Source organism: Wasmannia auropunctata, unplaced genomic scaffold (genome assembly GCF_000956235.1).
Source record: "Wasmannia auropunctata unplaced genomic scaffold, wasmannia.A_1.0 LD335428.1, whole genome shotgun sequence".
NCBI lineage: Eukaryota > Metazoa > Arthropoda > Insecta > Hymenoptera > Formicidae > Wasmannia > Wasmannia auropunctata.
This window is the reverse complement of record NW_012027462.1, coordinates 53400-67977: the sequence shown is the minus strand read 5'-3', so window position 1 is coordinate 67977 and position 14578 is coordinate 53400. Positions and strand designations below refer to the sequence as shown.

The window sequence follows — 14578 nt, the reverse complement described above, 5'->3', positions numbered from 1 at the left end:
TCTTGCTCACGCACGCACGCACGCACGCACGCACGCACGCACGCACGCACGCACGCACGCACGCACGCACGCACGCACGCACGCACGCACGCACGCACGCACGCACGCACGCACGCACGCACGCACGCACGCACGCACCAATTACCTTGTAAAGATTCGATGACTTCTGTATAGCTTCGTGAGAAAGACGGAATTTCCATTTCGATAGACCACGTACAGTTCCAAATAAACGTTTATTTTAATAAATTTTCGTTAATTTTAATGCAGACGTTATCACTAACTGACACAGATCAGATTATTATTTAGTTAATTTTTTTTTACATAACGTGTCACTTCAACATTTCACCACTCGATTCACATACTCGATTGACATACGAACAATTCACTGAAAATCACGAAAAATCAACTAATGCATCTATCCGTTACGTACTTTACAATCACTGTCGTTTAATTATCTATCCACTGAAACATCACACGAAGAAACATACGGCGATTTATTAATACACGACCCATTCACTCAGGGACAGCAAGCAGTCGACTGACTTTAATACCGAATTTATTTATTAATAATTATCAGTGTCGATTAATTATTTTTCGACTAAAAAAGTCATTCGAAAAAAGAAACACACGACGCGTGCACTCGACGATAGCAAGCAGTCGACTGACTTTAATACCGAATTTATTATAAGTTAATAATTATCAATTCTGTGTCTATTAATTATACGTCGACTGGAAAATCACTAGAAGAAAGAAACACGCGCATAATTTATTAACACACGACGATTTACTGACACACGAGACATTCACCCGACGATAGCAAGTAGTCGACTGAATTTATTGGTTTTATGGTTATGTTTGTATCATTGTCGAAACACGAACATGTGAGTGAACGTGTGTCAGTAAATCGTGTGTTACTTACAAGGGAACCTCGCGAAGTGTCAAATTCTGATCTTAACGAAACTTTTTATACATGTAGGTTACCTAAATAGATGAATTTAGAAATTAGCAGTTGCGGCCCAAAAACGGTTTAAAGGTATGAAACCATCCCTTATATATAAATTAATTTTTCTTTTTTTCATTATATCTCAAAAACTGTTCAAGATATCAAAAAATGTTTTATACAAAAGTTTTACAGTAAAATTATTTCTATTTACTTACGTTAATAATATTTTTTTAGAATAATAATATTTTAAAAGTTTTTTGAAAATTTTTGAAAATAATCATTTTTCAAAAATTCTATTAATGTTAATGAATAGAGTAATTTTACTGTAAAACTTTTGTATAAAACATTTTTTGATATCTTAAACAGTTTTCGAGATATAATGAAAAAAAGAAAAATTAATTTATATATAAGAGATGGTTTCATCTCTTTAAACCGTGTTTGGACCGCAACTGCTAATTTCTAAATTCATCTATTTAGGTAAAACATGTATAAAAAGTTTCGTTAAGATCAGAATTTGACACTTCGCGAGGTTCCTTTGTAAGTTAAGTCGAAGCATGTACCGCTTCTTAAATTTTCTAGTACAATATTATATTAATAAACGCTGTCATCTTCGTTAGAAAGTGCTCGTTAGTGTGGCCTATTTTTAATACATTTTTTATTGAAATATTAAAAATTTAATAAAAATTATTGAAACTCAATGCATAATATTATAAAATCTTTACAAATTCTTTAAGCAGAAGTATTTTCACTTAAAGTCGACTCGTTTTTACTAAAACAAGTGAAAACTCAGAATTTCAAATTAAATATTTAAAAAATTATAATAAAACATAATTTTATTGTTACTTGATATATAATTTTATTATTACTTGATATATTAAAATATTATATAAAAAATTATATAAAGAAGGATTTGCTAAAAATATTACATGACGTTGACTTTGTTGAGAAAAGTCTCGTGTTTTAACAATCCTTGTGCAAACTAAATACAGGATAAATTACAGAGTTCTTTGACTAATTTAATACTATTAATACGCTGATAATATTAATTTACCATAACATTAAAAATTTAACGAAAATTTCTGGACTGAATGCATAACATTACATTAAAACCTTTACAAATTCTTTAAGCAGAAATGTGCATTTTCATGTATACTCAGAGTTTAAAATTAAATATAGAAAAAGTTATAAAATATAATTTTATTGTTATTACTAAAAAAGTTTTCATATATATTAAAATAAGATGTCATAAAAACTATGCATAATACTGCTTAATTCATTATTATATATTTTTGTATTAATCAGCATAAAATAAATATAAATGTTACAAATTAACATTCAGTACGGAAATCTTAATTATTTAATTAACGTTTCACTTGTATTTATTTAATTAAATCTCTCATGTTGTGCTGGACGCATACAGCATGTTATTCGCATTATAATTATGTAGCATTTTCTTAATTAAAAGAAATAGAGAAGATAGAAAAAGATTTTATAATTTTTTATGAAAAAGTTTTTTTCAAAATCTTCAAAAAAATTATTAGGTTACATATATATAATACTTATGTAATATATATAATTTAATAAGTTTTGAGATGTGAAGGATATGGACTTAAGATTATTTTCCTTCTTTCTACAAATTAAAGTTTGCCTAGACTAGAGATTCCGAGAATATCGCTGCAACGCTGATCCGGAGATCACGAGATTGAAATTGAATCTAAACTATCCCTGGCGAGAGCCTTGTACTCCTACTCGTTACACTACCATAGCCGTCCCGCCGGCCGCCTCTTTAATGATTATCACGATCCTTTGTGTGAATAAGACGTCTTGAGTATACGTCAAAAGATTGCCGGGTCGGTAAGAGAGTAATGTAATGTCCACACGTTGCATCGATTCCGGCGAAAAAACCCATCGTGAGACTTTGAGAACGAAATCGCGCGCGCGCAGCCACCTAAAGTCCCTTGACGTATTACGTATGTACGTTTTGCCGCGCACAAAGACGATGGATCGAATACATCCGCATCCCGGGACAAAGGCGAATTTTTCACGCTCGTATGCCGCACATTTTGCACCTGCTTATCTTGTGCAAAGGACATAGGGTGTACAGCGGGATAATTTGAATAATTTCAAACTTTTTGAACAATTTCTCGCGAAATAATAATTCTATTCTTAAATTGAGTATGTAGCAGAAAACTCACATGTGTTTAAAGAATATTTACCTAATATATGAAAAGTTATTCTTTAAATCTTGAAACGCAGGTCGTTATCCGATTTACCCCTACAATTTTAACGGAAATCAATTTTGAGGGATAATTTGAATAACATTGAAAATAAACATTAATATGTATTACAATAAAACCAATCTTATATTTAAATGTTTTTTTTAAGATTTTATTATATTTTCCAAATCAAATTGAACACAAATTAAAAAAACATATAATGATTATGTTAGTCCCAATTTTTTAAGTATGACGAACGTAAATAAACTTTTTAACGTTGATATTATATAATAAAAGCAAAACATTATATTGATCTATTGTGTTTTAAATATTAAATTGCACTCCTCAGACAAAATTAAACAGAAATTAGTAAGGGAATCTCTGGTTGCGAGATATTTAACTCTTTCTAAAGTTTTCTAAAACGCTGTCAAACACAGCGGGACGCCCAGTAGCAGTTTTAGAAAATTCATGTTCATCGTATTTGTTTTTTTTTTTTTAGATTGTACTTTTCTGCATGGACCATGAAATAGTTGTGCAGCTTCTGAAACCGAGATAACACTATCAATGACAGCTGTAACGGCTTGTTCCATGCTCTCTTTGCTCCAATTCAATTAAGCATTCTTTTCTTTATAATACTTAATGTCTGATATAATGAAATAAATCTTAAAATCTCTTATTCTTCTGAAATTTTTGCGAATACTTACCGTTATCCAAATTTCCCCACTGTTCAAATTATCCCGCTGAACCCTACATGTCAGAGAGACAGCGAGGGTTGCGACAGCAAAAACTCGAGACGCGTCGCTCCTCTTCCGCCCCGCGTACGCGAAACGCGAATAAATATCTATGTTATTTCGTTTATTCCGTTACAAACCCTTTCACGACGAGCATTCCTTTAATCCGGCTATCGCAGTTTCAATTACCTCTTACTTTACCCGTAGGAGGACTTATCGGGGATTCCATTCAAATTTCTAGCGCACGCGCGCTCACGGATTTTTAATCCCAAACTATTTTACAAATGGAATTGTCGACGTAGACACGCGCTAGAAGCTCACAGAGTTCGTTGAAATATTTCGATCGATGATCACAAAATGTCACTGGACGAGAATAGAGATATTGGAAAGAGATATTTATTACTTATTTTTTAATTATACAATAATTTTAATTTCGTATTATTCGATATAATTTTGTTTATTGATGGCATTAAGAATTTTCTCATAACTCTCAACTCCTCCAATATATGTATTTGTCGAAATAAAAAGCAAATTCTTTGCAATAAGAGCATATAATAGAATTTGAGTTCTAAAGCGTATAGTGCTGAGCGAAATCATTATAATAAAGTAATAATGAAAAGCCAATTTTACGGGATATTATCTGTCGTGGAATTCATTGCATGTGCAAAGAATGCCGAGGCAAACTTCTCCATATATCGCTTATAGACGATTCACAAGATCGTTTCTTAAAAGCGGACCATCGTCTGGGGGATATAATGGCAATAAGGATCCTCAAATAAAGTTTTATTATATGATCTCTTGCATTGCACTGAATACGGTTTCTGGTTTATCCGCACAGGAGAGAGGTGAACGCATCATAATATGTTATTTTTGCATCTTTAGTCGAATTTCACATTAGATTTTCACGTCACTTTATTACAGTTCATTTTAACTTGTAATTAAATCTCTCTAATAACTTACCCAACAAATTCACAGATTCTCACACAGTACAGCGAAACTTGTAGCAACATTGTTGCAACGTTGCAATATTGCTACAACATTGCTGGAACATTGCAATGTTCCTACAACATTTACATTCTCTTCGGTTAATTTTCATCTGCTTATCACGATAATATGAAAATATACACCCTTAAGTTAGCCATAAGTATAAAGTACCCTGAATTTATTGCACTTTCTTGGAAAAGATGGTATAACAAAAGCCAAAAAAGGAATAACAAAATATTAAAATGTTATAAAAATAAATATTATTTTTCGATAAAACTGCTTTTATTTATTTTGCATTCGACACAGGAAGCAAAATAAATAAAGAAGAATTTATGTCAATTTGCGGGGATGTTTTATACTTATGGCTGTATTAACAACAAAATGTTAAGAGTGTGGAAATAGTTTATTCAATGTTATGTAATGCACACATTATCATTTCAATCCAGATGCCTGTCTAAGCTACGGACATACTTGTTGGGGTGGTACGTAGCGTTAGTAATAGTAAACAGTTAGTTTTAATGATAGTAAATATTTTTTTATTTAAATAATGGCAATAATAAATATTTTAATAATCTACACCTACTACTCAATTTGTTTAACTATTGGTGCATTGTAAACATGATGTAAAAAAATTGTAGGGCACGGAAAGCGCAGCGACGTCCAGGATATACCCGCTACGCGCATTTTAGCGATCAAGTCTCTGCTTGAAAATGGCTTCGCATCTTCCTCCAAGACGCAGTGGATTCTATCCCGTTTGATCGCCGGACAGCCTATATTACCACTGATAGATAAATATCGCGTTAGACAGGACGGCTTTCGTAAGGATAAATCGTACGTCCCACCAAAGTGGAATCGTAATATGGCACCGATTACTGACGAAAGCATTGAGTCAATCAGGTGAATTTCTCTCGAGAAATGAAGCCGGAGGATTAAAGCGTCACCTCGGCAGAAGATTGTTCACGAAAAACTGCTTATGCGACAATTTTTGTAATTATTTATTGCAAAAAAATCTGTCAGTATTTTGTTTATCAAATTTTTTAATTTAACTTAAAACCCTCGTAACATATGTTTTACTTTAAAAAATGTAAAACATTATGCAAAACGTAAAGAAACATTTTTTTTAATTTTAAGATTAGATCTCATGTATATAAAAGTTAATAATACACATGAAGGAAGCATTGTTTTATGCATTATATTATTGTTACCTGCGAAATTTCATTCAAATCGATGAATTTGGATTTACTTGTTAGTGCTTAGGATTAAATATTATAATTATATTATAATTATATTGCTAAAGATTTTTCTCAAAAGAAATTTTAAATTGTTCAAGCAATGAGATTATATTTTTGAATTATATTAACAATAAACTGAATTATTACTTCCAATTATACTAAAATATTTTCAAACGTTGTATAAATGCGACATAGAGGAGCAGCCGTAATCGCATAAACATTGAATTAGATATTTTAGAGATGGTCACAATTGGAAAATTTGTGTGTTAACTTTAACACATTTCACATGTCCGAAACAGTCCACTCAAATTTTTTGTATTAATTTGACACAAGATGAACGTGTAAGAAAGTAACATTATGTAAAGCATTAAAAATTAATACGAAAAATAGAACACTTTAACACAATTTAAAAAGAAATTGCGGAATATTTCTTTAGCAAAATTAACATTTATAATATGTTAAATTAACACGTCTTTATTTATCTGTTACTCATTTATCTGGAATTTACGTTTCTTAAATACATTATTTTTGTATTATTTACTTAATATAATCATAAATTGTATAATTTTAACACTGATGCGAAATATTAAATTTCCGTACACAAACACAAAATATTTAAATACATAATCGCATTGCATTAAATTAACACACGGATATGTAGAAAATTCAACATAAAATTTCAATAAAGATTTGAGTGGACCGTTTTTAATATAGCTACAAAATGTTTTCTGTATCTATGTGTATCTCACGAAAGGATAATAACAAAGTCACATAAAAAAACGAATGTAAAGAGACGATGTTTTTAATATTGGCAAAGTTCTGAAGCACATGTTTTCGATGATTCTTATTCAAAATTTTATACTTTGATTTGCAAACAATTGGAGTGATAGTTAAACTTCCCAACTTTGATTAAGACATAATATTATATTAAAATAGTTATGCGATCAATAACAGTTTTATTTTATCATTACTTTCGAGCATTAAATGAAGATTATGGTCTAGAAAGCGATTTTTAAGGTAAATTTCAAGATATTTTTAAAGAAGAGTAATTGAATATATAAGAATAAAAGATGTTGTATATATATTTATGTTTAAATTATGTGTATAAATTTTTGAAAGTATCTAAGATCAATATTTTTGAAATTATAAACTGCTACGCACATTCTATAAAAAATGTCGTTCCTTGATGGATGTGATTGAAGAACTTCTATATATGTAAAAACAAATCAATATAATTTTTAATGTATAACTATCATCCGTACTAAAATAAAAATGTTGCATTAAAATTCAACAAAATGATGGTATTGTAAACTTCAAAGTTCTAATTTGTCAAAAAATTTTGCTGTTTTTTTTGATAGAAAGATAATAATAATTATAAAAGATAATAATAATTGTAAAAGATAATAAAGATCATAATAATTATAAAAAGATAATAAATTTTAAAGATATTGATTTGAAAGATAAGACTTGATTTTAATAAAAACAATAAATACAGATTAAAAATTTGGTTGAGACGTTTGTTTAAGATGGAAAGGAATCTTCCAATTATAATATATTTACTATTAATGTGCAAAAAGTACTTTTTACGACAGGATGCTTTGATTTATAGCTTCGAGAATATTAAATTTATATCGGTATTTATAGTCCGTTTTTATTTTAAGAGACCTACTTAAATAATGTCTTAAAAATGAGACTTAAGATGTTACGGATCTTTGATCGATTTAAGACTGTACTTGAGAAATTCTTAAATATAAAAACTATGATTTTATCGACCTAGATACTTTTAAAAATTCATGTGATTTAAACATGAATAAATATGACTTACATAAACTTTACATAACCATCAAAACCTAATATTTCTTTGTTCAATAGTTTATCTTTTAAAAAATCATTTTATCTTTGAAAATCGCTTTTTAGACTAAAATTCCTTAATCTTTTCCCCATTTTTTTCTTTTTATTATTTCTTTATTATTTAAAATAAATTCCATTGAAAAATATTAACCTTTTTTGCTATAAATAAATAGAAATTAGAAAATAATTTCTCAAATATAAATTTTTATATTTATACACATCTTAAATAATACTAAAAGAAATATATTTGTTATTTTATTAATAAGCTAACATAATCGACATACATTTGCAGAATTTCAATTAACAATGAAAACAAAGATAATGGAAGGAAAATTAGCAGCGCACAAGGTACAATGCGTAATATGAACGGAAAACTTGAAAACAGTCCGGAGGTCTTACTCATTTCACCTGGTGAATACGATAAGCCAATTAACGATCCTCAAAAGTTAAATCTACTCAAGCTTCTGGTACGCCTCGCGATTCTATTAACCGTTATCGAATATTTTTTTTTATTAAGTAAGTGTTTTTAAGCGTTAAGTTACATCAAATATTAGTGCTTGCTTAATGATGCATACGTTTGTTTTCAGAACGAGGCGAATGGAGGTGCAAAATAAACGGGATATTAAAGACTGTAAAACACATTGCGACGAAAAACAATTTTAAAAAGAACAGGTCTTATCGTCGAAGTGATAATGTAATAATTCTCTGTAAAAAAAAAAAGAAACGTATACGTGTTTTCGTATTAAATCCCGATTTGATTTGGTGCTCTCTACCTAGACGACGGATCCTCAATTAGAAAATTATATTCGTCTCTAGCGAAACTCTCGATGACATTGCGACTCTGTTGCAATCGCAATCACGTCCAAACTATCCAACATAATAATAATAATTGCGCTGACTATCTCAGCGTTCAGCTTTCAATTAGCGAGATTGCATATGTATATCCACTAACTATACCAGATTATCTGTGCGAAACTGCTTTTCATTTTCCTCCTACTCTGTAAATCTCTTACCGAATAAATCTGAAACTTTCATTTTATATTAATTGATATACGCATATTGAAAATTAATTAACTAAATTAATAGTATCGGTGAAATCTTGTGAAAGCGTGTATTGCTATATAAAAAAAAAGTAAATCGCATTCTCAAACACTTTATTCAGTCTTGAAACTCTTTCGGCATCTGCCAATACATTTATTTTATTCGATTCTTTACATTAATAAATTGACAAACAAAGTCACTGACTTGCAATTTAAGTAATCAATACCTCAAAATTAACTCAGCATTAAGCTACTAGGAAAATATAAAATAAATTAAAACTATTATCGTATTAGAACGCACACAAGTAAGATAAATAAAATGAAATATTCGCCGAAAATATATATTGATAGTATTGTAGTTCCTTGTTGCGATTTATTATTAGGAATGTAAAAATAATTGAATAACATTAATAATTATTAATAGTCAAATAGCATGATTACAGTCTGTCAAGTAAGATCGTGGCCGGCCTTTCTCACAATTACTGATACAAGGTATCGCCCTAAATTTTTCGTGAATCGATAGAGGAAAGCCTTGTCTTTGATGCACTATCAAGAAAGATTCAGTTGTCCTTGATTTTTTGCAAGAGAAACACGTTAAGCGTCATGAGTGTCAAATACGCGTCGCGCTACGAGGCTATGTTTCTACGCACCACCCGAAAGGTCCGAAAATGTCGCAATCAGCGACTGTTAAATACATGAGAAAGTCAAAAGCATTCGTATAGAAGTGGGTGCAGCGACATAATGTGGCAAAAAAATGTCGATGATTTACCGGAACGTGGATCGATAGGCAAATCGGATAAAAAATTAGTGAATCTGTTTTCGCAAAATCCTGGCTTAACACTGCGTCAAGGACAAGCAAAATTGAAACAGAAAGGTTTATAGATATATCGTACGAGATAATTCGATTTCATTTCCGTGCTCATAATGTGAAATGGCGCATCACAATAAAAAAATTTCTGTTGACTGAAAAGTGTGACGAAGCGACTCGTTTGGGCACCCAAACCTTGATCGAGATTTCAGTAACGTAATTTTTATCGATGAATGTTCTATATATAGGCACAAAGCACAAACTTCGTGGAAACCGTACGTTCACTTTGAATCAGTTATCTCGCAAGATTCATTCGATTTCGTTTTTGCCGCTAGAATACGCCGTCAATTTGGTCGAAAAATGTTTCGGAAATATTAGACAATTATTGACGCCGATGATTACCAAACGCATTATTAACATAAATATTGCATCTTTGTTCACGTCGAGTACAATGCATATATGTATTTGAAATTTTTATTTAATAAATTTTTTTATAAATTAACCCGACTATGCTTTTACTTGACAGACTGTAGTTTTAACTTGCGGACATTTATTTCGCAAAAATAAATTGTAACGTCAAAACAGGCGTACGACAGATGTTCACAGTGTATACATTCGACACATTTTGAATTTAACGATTACAAGATGATCATTGATTTTCTGAGAGCGCAGACAATAAAACAAGGAGTAAGTTTCTCTTCGTTCACCACGTATGTATACATGCGACACGACGCCGAGCGTTACCGACAAGATTCACGCAACATTCGAGCTTATCTACTGAAAATAACGTCATCACGAGATACAGAAGAGACGAAGTCGTAATATTGTGTAATTTCGAGAAAACACTGAACGTTTATCAAACATAGTCTGCAGAATGATAATGATCTAATATACATAAAAGCTTCAGTTGTGCAGTTCACAAATATTTAAATTGTACTCCAGTAACTTAAATACATAAATATAAATGATATAGCAACAGACATATCGACAACAATTTTAAAACTATGTTTTTCTAGTATTGCTATAATAAATTATATAAGTCTTTATAGTAACGTGAGAAAGGTGATTGTCACATCATTAACGGAAAAATAATTGACAGCGAAGTTAGGAGGTGTATGAGTGGTTTTGTGAGTAAATAGTCTCGTATCAAGATAATTAAAATCTTAATAATATAAATAATTTTTCCTTCGGATACGATATGCTTTTTTTCGAATACGTAACTATTATAACTAATCATATCGAGCTAATTAAAATCTTTAACGACGTGCATAATTAAAAAGTCGCATCAAGCTAATTAAGATCTTGATATAAATAATTTCTTTGGGATACGACATGTTTAATTAAACGGTCGTATCAATCTAATTCTAAAACCTTAATAAAGTAAACAATTTCTTTCGGAGAAATATATATATGCGTAACGTAACAGTCATATCGAGCTAATTAAAATCTTAATAAAATAAATAATTTTCTTTAGGTTTGATACGCGTAAATATTTACAAAACTGCTTAGTTTCTTGACATATGCAGATAATTCATCTTCCCTTATTTGGTGATGTCCGTATATGTGCGATGCGGGCGACGATGCGACGCTATCTGAAAAATATACCATGCATGCCTCATTAGATACGCTTATCTTTCTTGTCCTGATTCCCATTCCAGTTCGTAAACTAAAATCATTTTTTACTTCTAATGTTTCGTAATTCGTAACTAACGCAGAGTAGTCTCCACTGAAACTATACGCAAGTGTAATATTTCTTATTTTTCGATCAATAAAGAACTCTCTGTTGTTTCGAAGAACATACATTATTTCTTGCCTAGCCAACTTATATACATATACATATACATATGTGTGTGTGTGTGTGTGTGTGTGTGTGTGCGCGCGCGCGCGTGTGTGTGTGCGTGTGTGTGTGTGTGTGCGTGTGCGTGTGCGCGCGTGTGCGTGGGCGTGGGCGTGTGCGTGTGCGTACGTGTGTGTGTGTAATATGTCTCGTATCTCCACAATCCGTATCTCTATCTGTAAAAAGACACGTACCCATTCGTTCACTAAAGATGACAGTGTATTAACGAATTGCTGATCTGTACGAGTCCTCATGAAAGTGTTGCTATGTTTCCCGAAATCTGTCGTTCAGAAAAATAATTCGTCGTTCGCCGATGATACTTCGGACCCTCGAAAATTCTAGTTGAAACTCTTACGAAGTGTTGCCTTGCTCATTCGCGTTGATTCTTACACCACCAGCACCAAAACGGGCATGCACGCAAATAAAGCAAAGACATGCTGAAAATTATAATTATTGGTATTAGTCCGACGAGTAATTTGCGTGAACGTGGAATGATATGTTGGAAATTATGGCAATGGTGTTTCGTTAAACGTGATTTGCAGATCCGCGCAGAACAACATTTGTATTTATGACATTTTATATATGTCCTTTGACGCAATCAACTAAGTACGTACTCCCTTTTTGTACATTCGAAAATGTCATCTCTAATTATAGATATGTGTAATATAATCTTTCAAAAGTTTTTCGTGGAGACTGTAATTTGTTCGTTAAACATCGCCGCAGAGTAAATTTTAGAAGTATATGTGTACTATTATACATATGTACTATTATATATACTAGAATTAGAGAATATAGAGGGAGATAGGAAGAGATCCTTCGTACACGGGGCACATACATACATTCAGTGATTTGGGAAGAATCGCGCAGATTCGGAACACGTCTATACATATTTAGTTAGTCTTATTGCGCGGCCACATGCCAGCAAAATTTCATATTAGTCGAATTACATAAACTGACAGAGCAGGATATTACGTGTTTTAGCGTCCGTTTGAGTAAATTTTCCAAAGTATTTGACAAGTAATTTAAGATATCTTTGATTAAGGTTATAAACAAGAACAATATTTCTAGCAATTAGTAAAATGTCTTAAAATTATACTATAATCATTAACTTTATCGTATTATTTGTGAATTCTATTAAAATTAGCGTAATTATTTTCTTTTGAATTTTTGGGGTAGATTCGTACACAAGCATAAGGGCATTTTTCGTATATGTTGTAACGTTACAGTCCGCTGCAACAGAGCAGCATCCCGCCGGCGTCACAATTGGCGCGGGTTCGTGCCCCTTTTGCCGAGCCGACAGCCGCGTTCTATCGAGCAAGACCGAGATTTCCGGGAGGCCCAAAATGATATCGCGTGCATATTATTTATTGTTACAATTTTTGTATGTACCCCGGGCGCCTCGCCGGCCATATAGAGCATCTACAACGAGGAGTTGGAGCGGCCAGGAGAACCAGGAGATGACATCTTGAAATAGAGCCGACACGGCGCAGGAGTAAAGGGGGCACGCACGTGGCAATCGAGCGAAGCATATTCTGCGATCGGATACGCCATTTTTATATTTGTGTTCTCGTCGTATGCGCCCTTCCGGCGACGCGAATTAAATTGGGTTTCGGTATCGGCGTTCGACCTCAAGTGCGAGACGCCCCTCCAGGCCTTGCCGTTGCCAGGAGTGTAGTGCATCGCGATTCGAGCCACCCAGGGATCGTCGCCGTGAGTGCGCCGCAAAGCCCTCGCGCATCCGTGCGCGAGTTCCGTCGTGAGTGCGCGTGTACTCGGATTCGCGAGCCTTGTCGCACGTGTGTCGGAGCGCGCGATCAAGATATATTTCGTGGTGAGTGCGTCGAATTGTCGCGATCGTGCCCATGCACCTGCGGGTTTGTCCGCCGAAAAGAATTGAAGTGCGCCGATTCGCGTAATTCATCGTTCTCCAACCGGCTGGTCACTTCTACCAGAGATAGAGTATCATCGCGTCTTTTTATTTATGCTTTTGGGTTTCTCTTTCGTGCTGTGTCGGCATGCATAAGTCGTTGTCCGTTGTCGTCCTTGCGTTTATTCTGTGCGCCTCCCTATTTCTTCAATTCTTTCGCGGTCGGCATCGGTAATCGCGTCGTCGCGTGATAAAGAGTGACCCCAAAAATGCTCTGTATTCTCGCCCTCAATTCCGGACTTTATTGGTGATAAATGATAGTAAACCATGAGACACTAATCCTCTGAAACTTTCAAATTGAGCCTACTTTTTGTTGGCAAGTTATGAAGCCTCAAAGTTATCATTTTATATCGTGTTTCTCAAAACGGATCTTTGCATGCAAATAGCTTTTAGGCAAACCATTTTTGAGAAAAATGTTTTAGACAAAAATTGTAGGATGTAAAAGGGTACACAAAATGATGACTTTTACTGTGACCTTGAAGACATTTCTGAAGATCATTTGAAGGTCAACTTTTGATTTTTAAATGAGAACTGTTATTTAAAGTAACGTTTGGGAGTGAAAGTTTATTACGAAGTATTTTTTTGGACTGAGGATTGAATAATAGAGGTGGCTTTGGGGTCAAAGTTGGTTTTATTACTTTTTTTGTTTATTTTTCTATCTGTATATTTCTACAATAAGAAAAAGTTTCCACTGGAAAAGCTGAATTTGATCTTGAAATGAACTTTAGAAATGTCTTCAAGGTCTAAGTAAAGGCCTTCTTTTATTTACCTTTACATGGTCTTGTTTACCTTACAAACCCTACAATTTTTATTTGACACTTTTATCCGAAATGCTTTTCCTAAAAATTATTTGCAAGCGAGTAGAAAAGTGGAAACTCTTTCTTATTGTAGACATAAACAACAAGAAAAGTAATGAACCAATGAAATCAACTTTGACCCCAAAGCCATCTCTATTATTCAACCCCCAGTCCAAAAAAATACTTTCTAATAATCATTTCACTCCCAAGCG

General features: G+C 32.7%; 1 protein-coding gene across 1 annotated transcript; it reads left to right on the top strand.

The window, feature by feature from the left end:
• Positions 1 to 4560: 4560 nt before the first annotated feature.
• On the top strand, positions 4561 to 9002 carry LOC105456988. Its single transcript, XM_011701375.1, has 5 exons — positions 4561 to 4735; positions 5321 to 5356; positions 5513 to 5771; positions 8250 to 8424; positions 8545 to 9002. Exons 1-5 carry the CDS (start codon positions 4561 to 4563, stop codon positions 8569 to 8571), a joined length of 672 nt encoding a protein of 223 aa, XP_011699677.1. The 3' UTR covers positions 8572 to 9002.
• Positions 9003 to 14578: the final 5576 nt, after the last annotated feature.